The sequence below is a fragment of the Elephas maximus genome, chromosome 14, assembly GCF_024166365.1.
Source record: "Elephas maximus indicus isolate mEleMax1 chromosome 14, mEleMax1 primary haplotype, whole genome shotgun sequence".
In the NCBI taxonomy this organism is placed as follows: domain Eukaryota; kingdom Metazoa; phylum Chordata; class Mammalia; order Proboscidea; family Elephantidae; genus Elephas; species Elephas maximus.
The window spans coordinates 68,098,679-68,113,265 of NC_064832.1; the positions used below are offsets into that span (position 1 = coordinate 68,098,679).

The 14,587-nt window shown below is 35.2% G+C and overlaps 1 protein-coding gene across 6 annotated transcripts in view; it reads right to left on the reverse strand.

Annotated features, from left to right (window-relative positions):
- Positions 1-14,587, reverse strand: part of TBC1D4 (TBC1 domain family member 4) — a 233,734-nt gene that overhangs the window by 35,708 nt on the left and 183,439 nt on the right. For 5 of the 6 annotated variants that reach the window (XM_049852995.1, XM_049852996.1, XM_049852997.1 and 2 more), the window contains exons 9-10: positions 12,946-13,020; positions 11,411-11,637 (exon numbers count right to left, since the gene is read on the reverse strand). In XM_049852995.1, coding sequence (XP_049708952.1) covers positions 11,411-11,637; positions 12,946-13,020 — 302 coding nt within the window. Of the gene's footprint in view, positions 1-4,920; positions 4,945-9,469; positions 9,635-11,410; positions 11,638-12,945; positions 13,021-14,587 lie in introns of all 6 variants that reach the window. The other variant, XM_049853000.1, reaches the window with a different exon arrangement.

The window sequence follows — 14,587 nt, forward strand, 5'->3', positions numbered from 1 at the left end:
CACAAAAACTAGAGTAAACCAAACCAAAGAATCCCAAAACCTCTATATTTTAATGCTGGAATTAAAACATCTTTTAAAAATCACCTTCCAATTCACTATTTATGATGTATCAAGTGTTTAGAAAGCACTAAAAATGAAACCGAGAAGTACCTGTTTTCATTTTAATTATTACCTACAAAATATAAGCTTTTGGGAAATATAGAACAGGTGCATAAAGCACCCTTATGTTAGTCCATTGTTAAACATTTGAAATTTTCATTAACATCTAAATTTTTAAAATCTGTACTGTAAATAAATTGCCAAATAAGAAATTCTCCTACAAAGTCTAGAATTTATCAGCTAACAATAAGCCAAAGGTTAGCAGTCAAAATATAAGATAATAATATGCTGAAAGAAAAGAACTTGTATAACAGGTCACTGACTCTTCCTATTACATTAAAAAAAAAAAAGAGAGAGAGAAGGTAAAAGCTGCTTTGCTTCATTTAATAACACAAGGCCTGTATTCAGAATTTATGTTTCAGCTAAGAGTCAGTACATACATGCAGCATACAACAGTTTTACTTTCTGATTTACACTGAGTCAGCTATCTTGACATTCTTAAGGTTGTAAGGTCAAGAATCAAAACCACAGGAAACACTTTTGTGCATCAACGTTCCAATACGCCTACTTGGAAACTGTATTTTTTCACTAGAATTACTAGTTTCATTTTAGTTTCTCTTTTAATTAAACTTAGCAGTTAGGTGAATATAATGCCTACTTTTTTTGAGTGACAAGGAAAACAAAACAATGTGTGCTGTTGATTATTTTAACAATAAAGCTTATGTTCACAGAAAGCACATACTACATGCCTGACAACGTTCTAAGCATTTACACATACTAACTCATGTCATCCTCTCAGCAGCCTAATGAGGAAGGTGTTATTACCTTCCCATTTCTAGTGAGAAAACTGAGGTAGAAAGAGATTAAGTAACTTGCCTGTGGTCACACAAATAATATGTAGAGGAACCAGGATTAAAACCCAGGCATCCAGACACACAGACCCTACAGGTTACAATGCCAGTGTGAATATTCTGCATCAGTTGAAGTGAAGCGTATAGGACCGACCACAAAAACAAAGCTCACATTTTTATAGTGCTATATAGTCATGATTCCCAGCATCCTTTACATTTCTGGTAGAAAAATTAGTCTCTTATTAGCATTAATACTTTTGGCCAGTACTTCTCTTTCCCTTCTTTAATGAAATAATTTCATTTATTTTGGCTGAGAAATAATTTCAGAGTATTCTTAGGTGCTATATTTAGTGAATGTCTCATTTCCTTTGCTTTTGAAACAACTGCATTCCAAAATGTACATATATTTTTTATTTTTAAATAGAATGACCAAATGGAAAACACATTAATATGTTGGAATATACATACATTGGCACATTAATCATCTCTACATTTTTTAAATGATAAAACCAGTTACAACCATTCCCATCTCTTTTCATATAATCTTTCTCCACCTTCTTATCGACTTTGTTGATAAACACATGCATTATAATTTTCCCCCAAGAGACACATTCAGGAAAAGTATTATGAGCCAGCTGTACCTCTATCAGAAATTTATGAAATTCAAAATGAATGACTAGGAAGGAGTACGACTTAGAGAACTTCCATTCATTTTTTGTGTTGATATATTCTATACATATTTAGGAGTCCCAGGTGGTACAAACAGTTAATATGCTCAGCTGTTAACCAAAAGGTTGGAGGCTCAAGTCCACCCAGAGGCACCTCGGAAGAAAGGGCTAGTGATTCAGCTCTGGAAAATCAGCCACTGAAAACCCTATGGCGCACAGTTCTACTCTAACACACGTGGGGTTGCCATGAGTTGGAATGGAATCGATGGCAACTTTTTTTTTTTAATATTCTCTCTATATATACTTTGTTACCAATCAGCAATTAATCGAGAACCATAATTTGTGAGCACAAAAGAGGGCTTTATAAGGTGAGGAAACATCCCATGTTGTATTTATCACCACGTAGGCTGGAAGGGTTTTCTCCAAGTCCTAGCGTACACCACATCTATTCAAAGCTAAGGATATGATATGAGTCCCCCAAAGCTTCAAAATAACTTTTTGATATATTCTTGAACAAGCTTCACTGTATCAACTATAAAATTAACTTTATATTTCTTATGTTAACACAGACTTGTAACGCATTATTGTCTAATAAGAATTCACTGGAAATTGTACAGAAGGAAGGTGCATTAGTGACTAATCACAGAGGCTCGACTTTAAAAATGATGTGGTCTTATTTCATTTCCCTTCTGGACATCAAAGATACTCTTTTTACAAAGTAAACTCTACTGCCAGGACCGGTTTTACAAAGGTGTCCTGCTGTGTAGCAATGCCCCCCAACCCACCCCACGCCCCCCCCCCCCCGCCCCGCCAAGCTGCTTAGCACCCAACTCAAAACTACTTTGTGGTCCAAATAAATGACTACACTCTTTTGGCTAAATACGTGGGTGATACAATTAAACATAATGGATTACAACTCAAAATAAAATACAAGAATTGGTTAATATGACAGCATCTATTTAACCAAAAAAAAAAAAAAAAACACCCAAGCCCACTGCCGTCAAGTCAATTCTGACTATGGCAACCCTATTGGACAGAGGAGAACTGCCCCCTGGGATTTCCAAAGAGCAGCTGGTGGATTCGAACCACCCACCTTTTGGTTAGCGGCCAAGCTCTTAACCACTATGCCACCGGGGCTCCATCTACTTAACAGAAGGCTGAAAAAGCTTGCTCTTTGTAAATGTCTCATGAAAGGCTACACAGAAAAACATAATAATGAAACTTTGTAAGTTCTGGCTCTCAACTGGGTACACATCTGTCATCCTACAGGAAATCTTTTCTAATTAAATAAAATCGAAATCGAGCTATTCTGGTGGAAATCAATATACAGTATTTGAGCTGTGAGTCAAAAGAGGTAGATTAGTCAGTGGAACAAAATTTAAAAAACAAAAGAATGAGGAGAACAAGAGATTTTTTCCCTCAACTTTACACTCAATGTAGATTTCTTTTTTAAAAAAAATTAAGTGAGTTCTATACATGAGAATTAAAAATATCTCTGGGTAGCTCATTTTCTTATTCAGATTCTTATAACTTACAATACAGAAAATATCAAGCAAGATATCAGACTTCCCTGGAGTTTAATCTAACCCATTGCCATCAAGTTGATTCCAACTCATAGTCACCCTATAGGACAGAGTAGAACTGCTCCATAGGGTTTCCAACAAGTGGCTGGTGGATTTGAACTGCCGACCTTTTGGTTAACAGCCAAGCTCTGAGCCACTGCACCTCCAGAGCTCCAGGGTTCAATCTAACCATATGTAAAATCAGGAAATTATAAACCAGATTATCTCTAAGGCAACAAACAGACCTCATTCTATGCCTGTAGCGGAACTTGAAAGGGCAAAAGGAAAATACAACATTTCCATTAGGTTTTAAAACACAGATAAGAAGTTTTTTTTAAATGATCTTACACCTACTTGGAAAAAAAGTATAGATTAATTACAAGTCTCAAAAAAGTCACTTTAAAAATCTTATCAAAGTGGCGTAAATAATTTTCTGATAACTTTCTTCTCCTGGGACATTTCATTCTAGTTCTATCTTTTATACTCTATTTTTACTCCAGCTAGAAAGAAATCTAAATAATTAGTGGCCTAACTAGGAGAATAGATATGTCTGTTTTTCACTCATCTCACAACATGAGCAAATATGAAAGCTGGAACAAAGCAGAAAATAACCACTTGATGCTAAGTGATTCAGTAGTGATTGTGGATATTTGCCACAAAAAGCATGCAGGTCAAGGGAAAGACATGTCATCACAGATGTGGTCAGACTTCCGTAATAAGGAAGTAGGTGTTCTCCTGTGTCCAGACTAATGGTCAAAAAGCCTCAGCTTCAGGTGAGAATAGACTAGATTTTATGAGTACGTTTCTCTTAGGGTGCTCATTTCTTTTTTTTTTTTTTTTTAAGATACGTGTTTTATTGTGTTGGTCTGGCTGTAACTTTTTTTTAAGTTTTATTTATTTTGTTGTTGTTGAGAATCTACACAGCAAAACATACACCAATTCAACGGTTTCTACATGTCCCATTCAGTGACACTAATTATCTTCTTTGAGCTGTGTAACCATTCTCACCCTCCATTTCTGAATTGTTCTTCCCACATTAGCATAAATAAAATGACCCCTAAGGTTCCTATCTAATCTTTCAAGTTGCTGTTGTCACTTTGATCCCATATAGATAGTTCTCAAAAGAGCATAATGCACAAGGCAGACTTTTTTTTTTTTTTACTACTTAAGCTAAACTATTTAGTTTTAAAAAGACTTCAGGGGATATTTTTGGTTTAAGATTTAAAAGTTATCTCAGGACAAGAGTTTCAGGGGTTCATCCAACATTCATGGCTCCAGGAAGTACGGAGTCCATGAGAATCTGCAATTCTGTTGTACATTTTCCCCCTTTTGATCAGGCTTCTTCTATAGAGTCTTGATCAAAATGTTCAGTAATAGCAGCCAGGCACTCATTTCTGTATCTTCCTGGGATCTGGAATAAACCCCTCATATCTACCTCCAAACTAGCAAAAATTCACTTCTATTTATTCAAAACGATCATTAGGCTTTGACTGGGGGTCAAAGCACACTTCTAAGGAAATATCAACTTGGAATAGAGTAGAAACAGAATTTTTGTTTGCAATGGTCTTTCCTGATCTTTAATTACACTAGGTCACATTTTCCCTACTATATAACCCTCATAGCATCCGCAATGATGGCATGCATTCAGGAGACAACCAAAAAAGCTTTTAAACTAATGATAAAATTGGGTTGGAAGAATGTATGAATTGTTTAAATGAAAATAATTAGACCTCTAATCACCTTGATTCTGAAGCAGTGTCCTGTCTAGTACAACAGGAAACAAGGAATGGTATTAGCATACACAGAAAAATACATATCCAAAATCAGGTTTTAGAATAAAAAGCCATTTCCGTAAGTCATTAATAATTCATGGATAAGATTATGTCAATAATGAAGCATAATGAATAATTATATTACTTTTACCATTGACTATGAGAGAACTATAGAACCAAAACTGTACCAAAAAGTACTTCATCAGCAGTCTTATTTTCTCACTATTGGAAAGTTTTATAAGTGAAGAAAAGTAACAACTATCATTTACTTTTGACCAATGAACTTATGTGCAAATAATTTTTTTAGATACAGATATAAACCCTGAGAAGCACCATGCTGACAGAAAGAATATATTTGATAAATGGATGTTATAAAATTATACCATATCATATATAATTATAGATGTCACTACTAAACAACATTAAATTTTTAAACATTAACTTTAAATAAGGTAAAACAAATAAAGAAAAAAGCTTATTCTCCCTCCTTTATCATTTCAATGCTGTATAAATAAACCTGCTAATCAACAAACCACAGTACTAAAAAATATCTTGGCTACTTTATCTCAGCCTGCTCAAGAACAGTCACCTAACATGTTTTCAATAAATCAGGATTGTTGTCCTGGGGAAGAAGGCCTAATCTGAATTTAAAATTTCAGATTTTAAACAGTAATTCCTTTTAAAAAATATGAATTGCTAGGCTATGCCCTAACCTACCGTATACCTTACTTGACTATGCAATTTAAAGATCCATTCTATGCAGCTACTAAGATATTAAGTGCCCACTGAAAAGAAAATTATAGTATTATGAACCTCCTCCCCTCATTATTCTGAATAGTTTCATATAGCATGGTAACTGTGTGCATATGGTGTTCTCTGTGAAACAAGTGATAGAGACAAAGAGCTCAGAAATCACTAGATTAAAACCATGCTCTGGAATATTCTTGTTCTTGGAAAATACACAATAAAGTCTTAAGAGTAAAGGGACATGATGTATGCAACCTTTTCACAAATGGGTTAGAATAAAGAAATACTTCTAGGTTGCATGTGTGTGTAAATGGACAGAGATGATAAAGCAAAAGCAACCAAACATTAACAATTGGTGAATCTGAGTAAAAGGTTAACAGGAGTTCTCTGGAATAATTTTGCAACTTTTCTGTAAGTTTGAAATTATTCAAACTACCAAGAAAAAAACACTCTCTCCTAGACTTAAGTAGTAAATTTATATCTAAGTGACCTCCTACTTGAAATATGCGTATTCAGAGTGCATTTTGCTCAGTAATTGTACTACTGTGTAGATACTCATCAATAATGCATACATATGTACAATTAAAGACATGCTCAATAATATTCAAGGAAGTACTATTTTAATAGTCAAAAAACTAGAAATGACCCACATTTCCATCAGTGAGAGAATGAATAAACTGTGATATGCTAAATGGAATACTATACAGCAAAAAAAAAGAATGAACAAAAGCTACACATAAAAACAGGAATGAATCTCACAAGCTAATGTTCAGTAAAAGAAGCCAGATAAAAAAGAATATATGGTGTGTCATTCCATTTATACAAAGTTCAAAACCAGGCCAAACTAATCTATGGTATTTGAGGTCAGGATGGGGGCTGTGACTGGGTGGGGAAACAAGGGGAGTCACTAGGATGCTGAGACATTTCAATTATTAACCAGGTGATGGTGACACGGGTGTGTCCACTCTGTGACAATCCGTTGAGCTAGATGCTTATGACTAGCGTACTTTTCAATGAAAATAATTTTAAGTATATTTTTGGTCTACTGGGGTGCTCTGCCATCAAATTACAAAAAAAGTGTAGTGCTCTCAGATTTTTAGAATTTCTAAGAGCTAAGAAAAATTACCAAGTACAGAAAATCAGATAATTTTTAATGACCCTAAAAATTTTAAGTTCTGCATATGTTTAAATACAGCATTTTAAATAAGATAGACACAAAACGATGAAATTTTGTAATGCAAAATAACTGTATATTTGTCCTCTGGCTTCAATTCAATGTCTTTCTATTAGAATGAGGTATAGAGGGTTATGGGAAGCTATTAGCAAGAATAATGCACGCGACTAAGCAAAAACTACCAAAGACAAACATATATAACCTTCCATTAAATTTTATAGAGTCTTAAAAAAATAAGTCACTGTTTTTATACTCTACATCCTACTCACAGCTAACTTTCGACTTTTTTAATTGTCCCTTTTAGGCAAGAAGGAAACTGGAGACTGGAGGCACTCACCTTAAAACAAGAAGAAATTGCAAATGGGTTTGATGGAAAATGCTGTATTTTTAGTGATAAGTAGTACTATAAACACCTCAAAAAAACTCCAGATGTTGTAGAGTCCATTCCGACTCAGAGTGACTCTATGTGTTTCCAAGTAGAACTGCGCTCCATAGGGTTTTCAAGGCTATGACCTTTCAGAAGCAGATCACCGGGCCTCTCTTCCAAGGCAACTCCGGGTGGGTTTGAACCAACCTTTCGGTTAGTAGTCAAGTACTTAACTGTCTACGCCACCCACGGGGGCCTGGCAGTACTACAGAGATGAGGAAAACTGGTATTTTTATCTGTGCAAATTATTGGTTCTCTGAATTCACTGCATATTACATACATATTATACTATTTTTGTGGTTGACTTCCTACTACGGCTCTTTAAATCATTCTCCATAAAGCTGTCCCTGACAAAACTTTTTAAAATAATATTTTATTGTGTTTTCAGTGAAAATTTACACAGCAAAATAGGTTCCCATTTGACAATTTCTATACAAATTGCACAGTGACATTAGTTACATTTTTCACAGTGTGTCAACATTCCTTTTAATTGCATTCTGGTTATTGCATTTCCAGTACTCTAGTGCCCCTGACCCGTTATCTTCTCACCTTTGCTTTAGAGTAATTGTTGACTTTTGGTCTCATATAGATGTTTTTTAAATGGAGCACCATACTGATGGGTAATAGCCTTTATTTTGTTTGCCAATCTGTTATTTTGCTTAAAGGTGGTATCAGGGGATAGTTTCAGTTCAAGGTTTAAAGGGTACCTCATGGCAGTAGTCTCAGGGAGTCCGCTAGTCCAGTAACGCCAGACTTTTTAAGAATTTGAGTTCTGTTCCACATCTTTCTCCCATTTTTTCAGGGTCTATGTATTTTATGTATTATAGCCCTGATCAGAACCCTGAAAAACCTTTTAAAGTCAATTCTCCATCAACTTTTCTTCATTAGAAATAAAATTCAATGTTTGAATATGACTTTGTACTAATTCAGAGAATGGTTCAGATTTAAAATTATATGAATCCCATATTTATTATCTTTCTTGGAGTGAAAAAAAATTGGCACACATGGACAAAAGAACCCAGAAAAAATTCAAGGATTGGTATAATTTAACTAGTTACTCATGGTTACTGGTTTACACGCTAACTTTCAGGATTCCCTAAGATCCAAGAAGGTTTTAGTGTCATCGGCTGGCTCACCACATGTATTCCTCTCCTTGATAAGAGTTGGCAACTACCAAGCAATTAGAAACAACACAAATGTTAACCAGCAAGAGAATGGATAAATTATGGAATATTAAGTGGAATACTATAGAGCAATGAAAATGAGTGAACTAAAGCTACACAAAAAAATTTGAAGCAGGAATGAATCTCACAAAACTTCTAAACCATCACTGCAACCCCTTTATAAGTGTTCCTAACTTAAGCCCACCACCTTCCAAGGACTGCCAAGCCCCTACTAAGAATCTGAATGATCAATATGACTTGATGTATAATTTCAAATAAAAAAAAAAGAGAAATGATTCTCAAAAAAAAAAAAACCACTATATCTAATTTTTGTGTAGCTAAAAGAGCAACACAATTTAATAGTCTATGCATTATCAGTAATGAGCACAAAAACAGGACAAAAGACAATGCCTACAAGATTCAAAGAGATCCTTTACGCTATCTTCAAGAGCTGATTTCAACATGAACCTGTAATCATTATGTGACTTCCACTGAGATTCAGAAATTAATGTCAGTGAATTATCAAAGAAATGCCTAGGCAATGCTCTATATACTTAATAAAAAATAATAAAGATATATTAGGTCCATTACTTTAGCACAGTTGTTTAAATCAGTGGCTTCTGCATTCCATGAGATATGCCCAAGGTGGTTAACAAAAACAGCATAACCAGGGAATGTTTGCTTAGTATGTGTTAGCTCCAGGTCTTGTTTCAAACAATACAAAGCTTAGGCTTTGAGGTCCAAAGCAAAGAAACAAACAGTACAAAAAATCTACTTCAAAACATAAGATAACCACACCATCAAAAAGTTTTGAAACTACTGGTTTGAAAAGTTCTCTTAAGAAAATCAACTGGAATTAAAACCGATATTAGAAACAGATTAGAACAAGCACAACACAAGGATGCATACATGTCACTCCAAAACTCATCAGCCACTTTTTAGTAACATATCAGCAGATCACGGCAAAAATTTTTTTGCTTTGCAAAACAGAGGACACTGATCTCACCTGATTTCATTTTCATACTGTGGGGACAGTCTACCTGAATTCTGGTAAAAGCTTTTCAGGAAAGAGGGGGCAGTGAAGGAGGGGACAGAGAGGGAAGTGTGAAGACTGGGAAGACTGGAGGACGAATTACTCTCCTTGTGTATGCGTCCGGCTGATGGAAGAATGCTGAGTACAGAAAACACAGCAAATTTGTCTTAATTTATAGTTCAGCGAAATCTTCGTTCACTATGAAAAAGCATATAAACGGGTTCTTGCTATTACTTTAATCTTTCTTTGAAAGGCTCAGAGCTGGATCTTATTTGGGAAAAAAAAAAAAGGAGCATCCATTTCGATGATTCGCACCTAGTTTCACTCTTTGATGAACTGAACTCCTAATCTATGCAGTATTTCTAACCCTGTGTTTGTCTCTAAGAAAATCTTAACAATTTTATGACAAAAAGTAGTTTCTTTTTACATACAAAAGGCACTTCAAGGAAAAAAAAAAAAATAGGAAAGCACAAATAATTACAGGAAACAAGTTCCAGAAGGAAAAGCTGGTTATCAGTAGTTCAAAGACTTGACTATTTTAAAGATATAAACCTTCCAAAGAATTCAAGAATCACACGTCTGGTTGCTGGAAACCATTATAATACTGTTAGCTTAAAAAACGTTACTGTCCACGTTCTTTCCGGAAAGCTGATGAATTGTGCTGCTATAGCTTTGTCCAGAGTCCTTTTTTTTAAGAATATACCTTTCCTAGCAAGTTTTTACAATAATGCAAATAGCATTCATAGAAACTGTTTGAACTGATATTAAAATGCATTTGGTAGAGATGGATAGAGAAATCACTTACAGTCTAAAATAACTGATGTTTTAAATTATTGAAAATAATTTTCCTGGGAAAGATGAGATTTATTGCCTTGAGTAAATAAAAATGCAGTGACCACAAAAAAGTACTCCTGTATATATGAATACTTAATCATGTTCACAAAAGGAAGTCTTAGGAATACTTAACTCTGTTGATTTATTTTCTTTTTCTATATTCTAAAATATCTTATTTTTATATCAAATCATTCAGAAAACAGCTGAAGATAAAATTATGCCATTAAAGGAAATTCTGGGGCATTTGATAACAACTGATACAGAAATTAGCCTTCTCTTTTGACTTAAGAGTTCCATTTTTTCTCCAATTGGCATCCTTACCTGAATCATGTTTCCTATATCAAACTCATAGATAAAGAGGAAAAACAAAATTAGTTATTGGATGTAAGTTCTGATTTGTGCCACACAGTAGGAAGGATAATCATGCTACAATTCCAGGTTTACCCCTTTTACTATTTCTCACTAAACCTCAAATAATTTGGTAACAGTATTTTTTACACAACATGTAATTTCTACTGGACATTTCCTATCAGTGATCATATGCATATGTTTATTGGTATCACTTTATTCTAGAAAAACTTAATGATTTTCATATTTTGCTTTAATTTATTATGTAACAAAATATAGCCAAATATCCCCCATACGAAGTTAATTTAGGTAATTTTTCAACCCTGATATTGTAAGCTAATTATTTAGGCTAACAGGAAGTTCCCCTGTTATGTTACTTCTGAATTTGCTGACTTTGTTTCTTTATAGCCATCATTATCAAGAAGACACTGACTAACTGGTGCTGTCAGCAGGTTTTCAGACAAAATAGTTGCATGACATCTCATTTTTTTGTTTTTTTTTTCCTGGAAAAAAAAAATGGGGGAGTTCCATTAAAAATAATTCTCTTATGGTGTGCCCTAAATCTTGCCCCATTTTCCAGTGACCAAGGTTTTTATAATTTATTTTTATGGTCTTTCTAAGTACTAAATGTTGATTAGAGCATAAAGTCACAATAAATCTTTACTCCACCATGATCAAAAGAGACTGACAGGACAATTTTATTTCACATTCTGGAGAGAGGTTCAGACTCACCTGCACTGTTCGCTGGAACTCTGCCTCAGAAGAGGGGAGCGGACACCATGTGCCCTCCCGTCCTGTAGGTTCAGCTTTCTCTTTGTGCTTGAAGGTGGGTGGCTGAACGTGTGTGCCCGTCTGCGGAACTGTGGGGAGTCAGAATCCTCTTCAGGGAAAGTGTGCCAAGCAGAGGACAGTGGGGAGGCTGGCGGCGTTCCTGGTGGGGAGTCTCCTGGGGAGTAGTCCTGAAAAGCAAGTAAAAGGGAGGTCTTCCTCTCCTACAAGGATCATGGCAGACCTGCTACAACACACAGCTCAAAAGTGACAGTGGCCTCTTCTTCCTCCTGGGTCATGATAAACTTTTTTTTTTTTTTTACTCAATCCATGCTAAAGGCTAATCAGTATCACCACAACCCATAACACTCTTTTTCTGATAAGCAGCTGTAAGACAGCATCCGCAAAGATAGGCCAGAAAGAGAAAGGGGTGATTCTTTCCCCCTGGTACTTTGTGGTAAAGTGCTACAGCTACTGTACTTCTCACTGTTGCCAGAAATGAAAAGAGATCATGACAAAAAGAAGGTGGAGTCTGTGTTTATGTAGCTACTAATTTCCGTGACATATCGGGTGCATGCTTCCTGTACTATCAAAACAATATTACACTGCCTAAGTGTCCCGTTCTCACAGCAAAACCACCGGGGGAAAAAAAAATAAAGCCTGTTAAGTATCTTCCTTCACTATTGATGTTCCTATCCAACTACATGTTGCCCGAGGTAATTTTTTTTTTAAAGACTCAAAAAACAGGAAATGAATGAAAAGTGAGCTATGCTGGAATGCATCTGATATTGCATGAGTAGACATAATAAATCTTTCCATTTAGACAGGTGTGTTGTTTATACTTTCCAGAACAGACAGCATTTTAGAAATGTTTAGCTTGATAAATACGGATTAGAATCAAAGCTGAACTAAATTTTCAATTCCATCAACAGAAAATTGAATAAAGATATTTTAATGCTTTTCAATTTTCTAAAAACATGAGTTGCATATGCCTTAGGTTAGATGTTTTCTATCAGAACAAAGAAACAGGAAACCAAACCTACTGGGTATTGTCTATGAAATAATGAAGAGCCTAAGATTACAGTTAAAAAGGTAAAAAATAGAGGCAGGGGAGGTAATATGGGGAGACAGCAAAAGAAAAACAGCTCACTGCGTAAGTATGGACATTATTAAGCTCCTTTTTATACAGTTTTGAGCCACTCAAATACCGTCCTCCAAAACCTAAGTGCCCCAAACAGTAAAAAGCCTGAGGGAATACAGCTAGCCTGTGAGTGCGTGTTCTATCCCAACATGAGAAAGCTTCAGCTGAAAAAGGAACAAGATGTTAATATCCAGAATCTTCTAAAATATTTATTTAAATAACAAAGCCTCAAATACTTATTTTTTTTTAAGCCATGAAGCAATCAAAATAAGGTAAGTCAGCATGCATATTACCATGTAAGTGATGGTCTCTGCTACACTCCCAATTTATTCTAAAAAAGGGAGCTCCGATTAGATACCTTCTCTGAAGCAAGACTATTGGACCGTTCAAAGCTGTCCATACTTCCAAGCCGGCCTCTCATTCTGTTAGCTCCCTAAGTGAAGAGAATAAAACTAAATTGTTCATACAGTTTAGGTTTTTACTTCAAAACTATGAAAGGCAGTTTCAGGTTCCTTCTTTATGTTAGCATTCAATTCTTTTGTGGCTTACTCAAATTGGTTAGTAGTATTAACAGCCAATTATAGCACAGTAAATAGAACTATTCATAATCTATTTCCATTATTGCTAAAATCAGCCATCAGATAACTAGATACTCAGACCAAACCCTTTGAAGTTATTTTGGTTACAAGGTTAAAAGCACTGCTCATCCGCAAGCTCCAGATACTCAGTGAGAGCCCCGTTAACTCTGTTTCCTACAGATAAACGCAAGTGTGGGCGCTGCGGCAAGACAAACCAAGAAAATGACCTAAAATTTTCTCCATACAGCCTAATTACAAATTCATAATTCGTGTCATAGGATTAAAAAAAGGGAAAACTGCTTTGTAAATTATTTATGGATTTTGCACCATTCAGTCATAATTCAAAACTACTTCAATAAACACTTAGAAGAACTGATATCAATCTGTCTTGCTTCGATACTGGTGAATTGGTTCTTTTTTTTTGGCCCATAATTCTTTGTTTGAGATTTCACAGTGATACAAGAAAGAGGGACCTAAGAGATCATCTTGTCTAGTCCCCGCATTTTATACAGGAAGAAACTGAGGCCAAACATACAAGGAAAGAGGATAGAAAGGCACGTTGGGCGTCCCATTATACACAAGGTCGTAAGAGAAAAGCACAGAATGAGGAATTCTACATGACTATAAAACCTATGGAGAAGTTCTAAAAACGGTGACCAGTCAGGTCAATATGACAGTGTGATCCTGGAAAATAAAACAATGCTCAACACTTGTATAGCACTTAACAGTATGAACGTTTTCATATATTCTTGGTTGATGTTTTCGTATTTGTTAGTTTTGTTTTTTTTCGAGGGGGTGAGGGGAAGACTCAATTTCGTTTTAATTTTTAATCTAGGTAATACTTGCACAAAGTTTCAAAAGTCACACTGTGCCACCAACCTGAAAACGAAAAGCAGCGCTCACCAACCTCCACTCTCACATCCTGAATCCCACACCCCTAAAAACTAACACTGGAAATTATTTATATTGACACTTGTGGTTTTTAGCTTATACTGCTATTCCTTCATCTTTCTAATGATTTCCTATTCTAGAAGATGAGGCTTTATTTACTATTATTATTTCACTACTCATCTCTATACATATTTCCCTCTTCCCCTCTTCTTTCAATATAGTTATTGTACAAGTTTGGATTAAATCAATATTTTGTGCTTAGATTATTATGACTTTGTAAATACCATCCACAGCTAAGCCACATATTTTACTATGCTCGAATTTCATATCTTGTACAATTTTTTTCATAGAATTAATAACTGCCTCACCAATCACTAATTTATTGCCAAACTCTCCAACATCTAAATATGGTTCAACATCATATAACCTATGAATTCCTTTTTTCTTCTTCTTCTTTGAGCTACCCATTGCAGGGCCCTCTGTCTTCCTGCCCCAATCTGGACTGGTTGCAATACAAGCTTGCTGTACAGA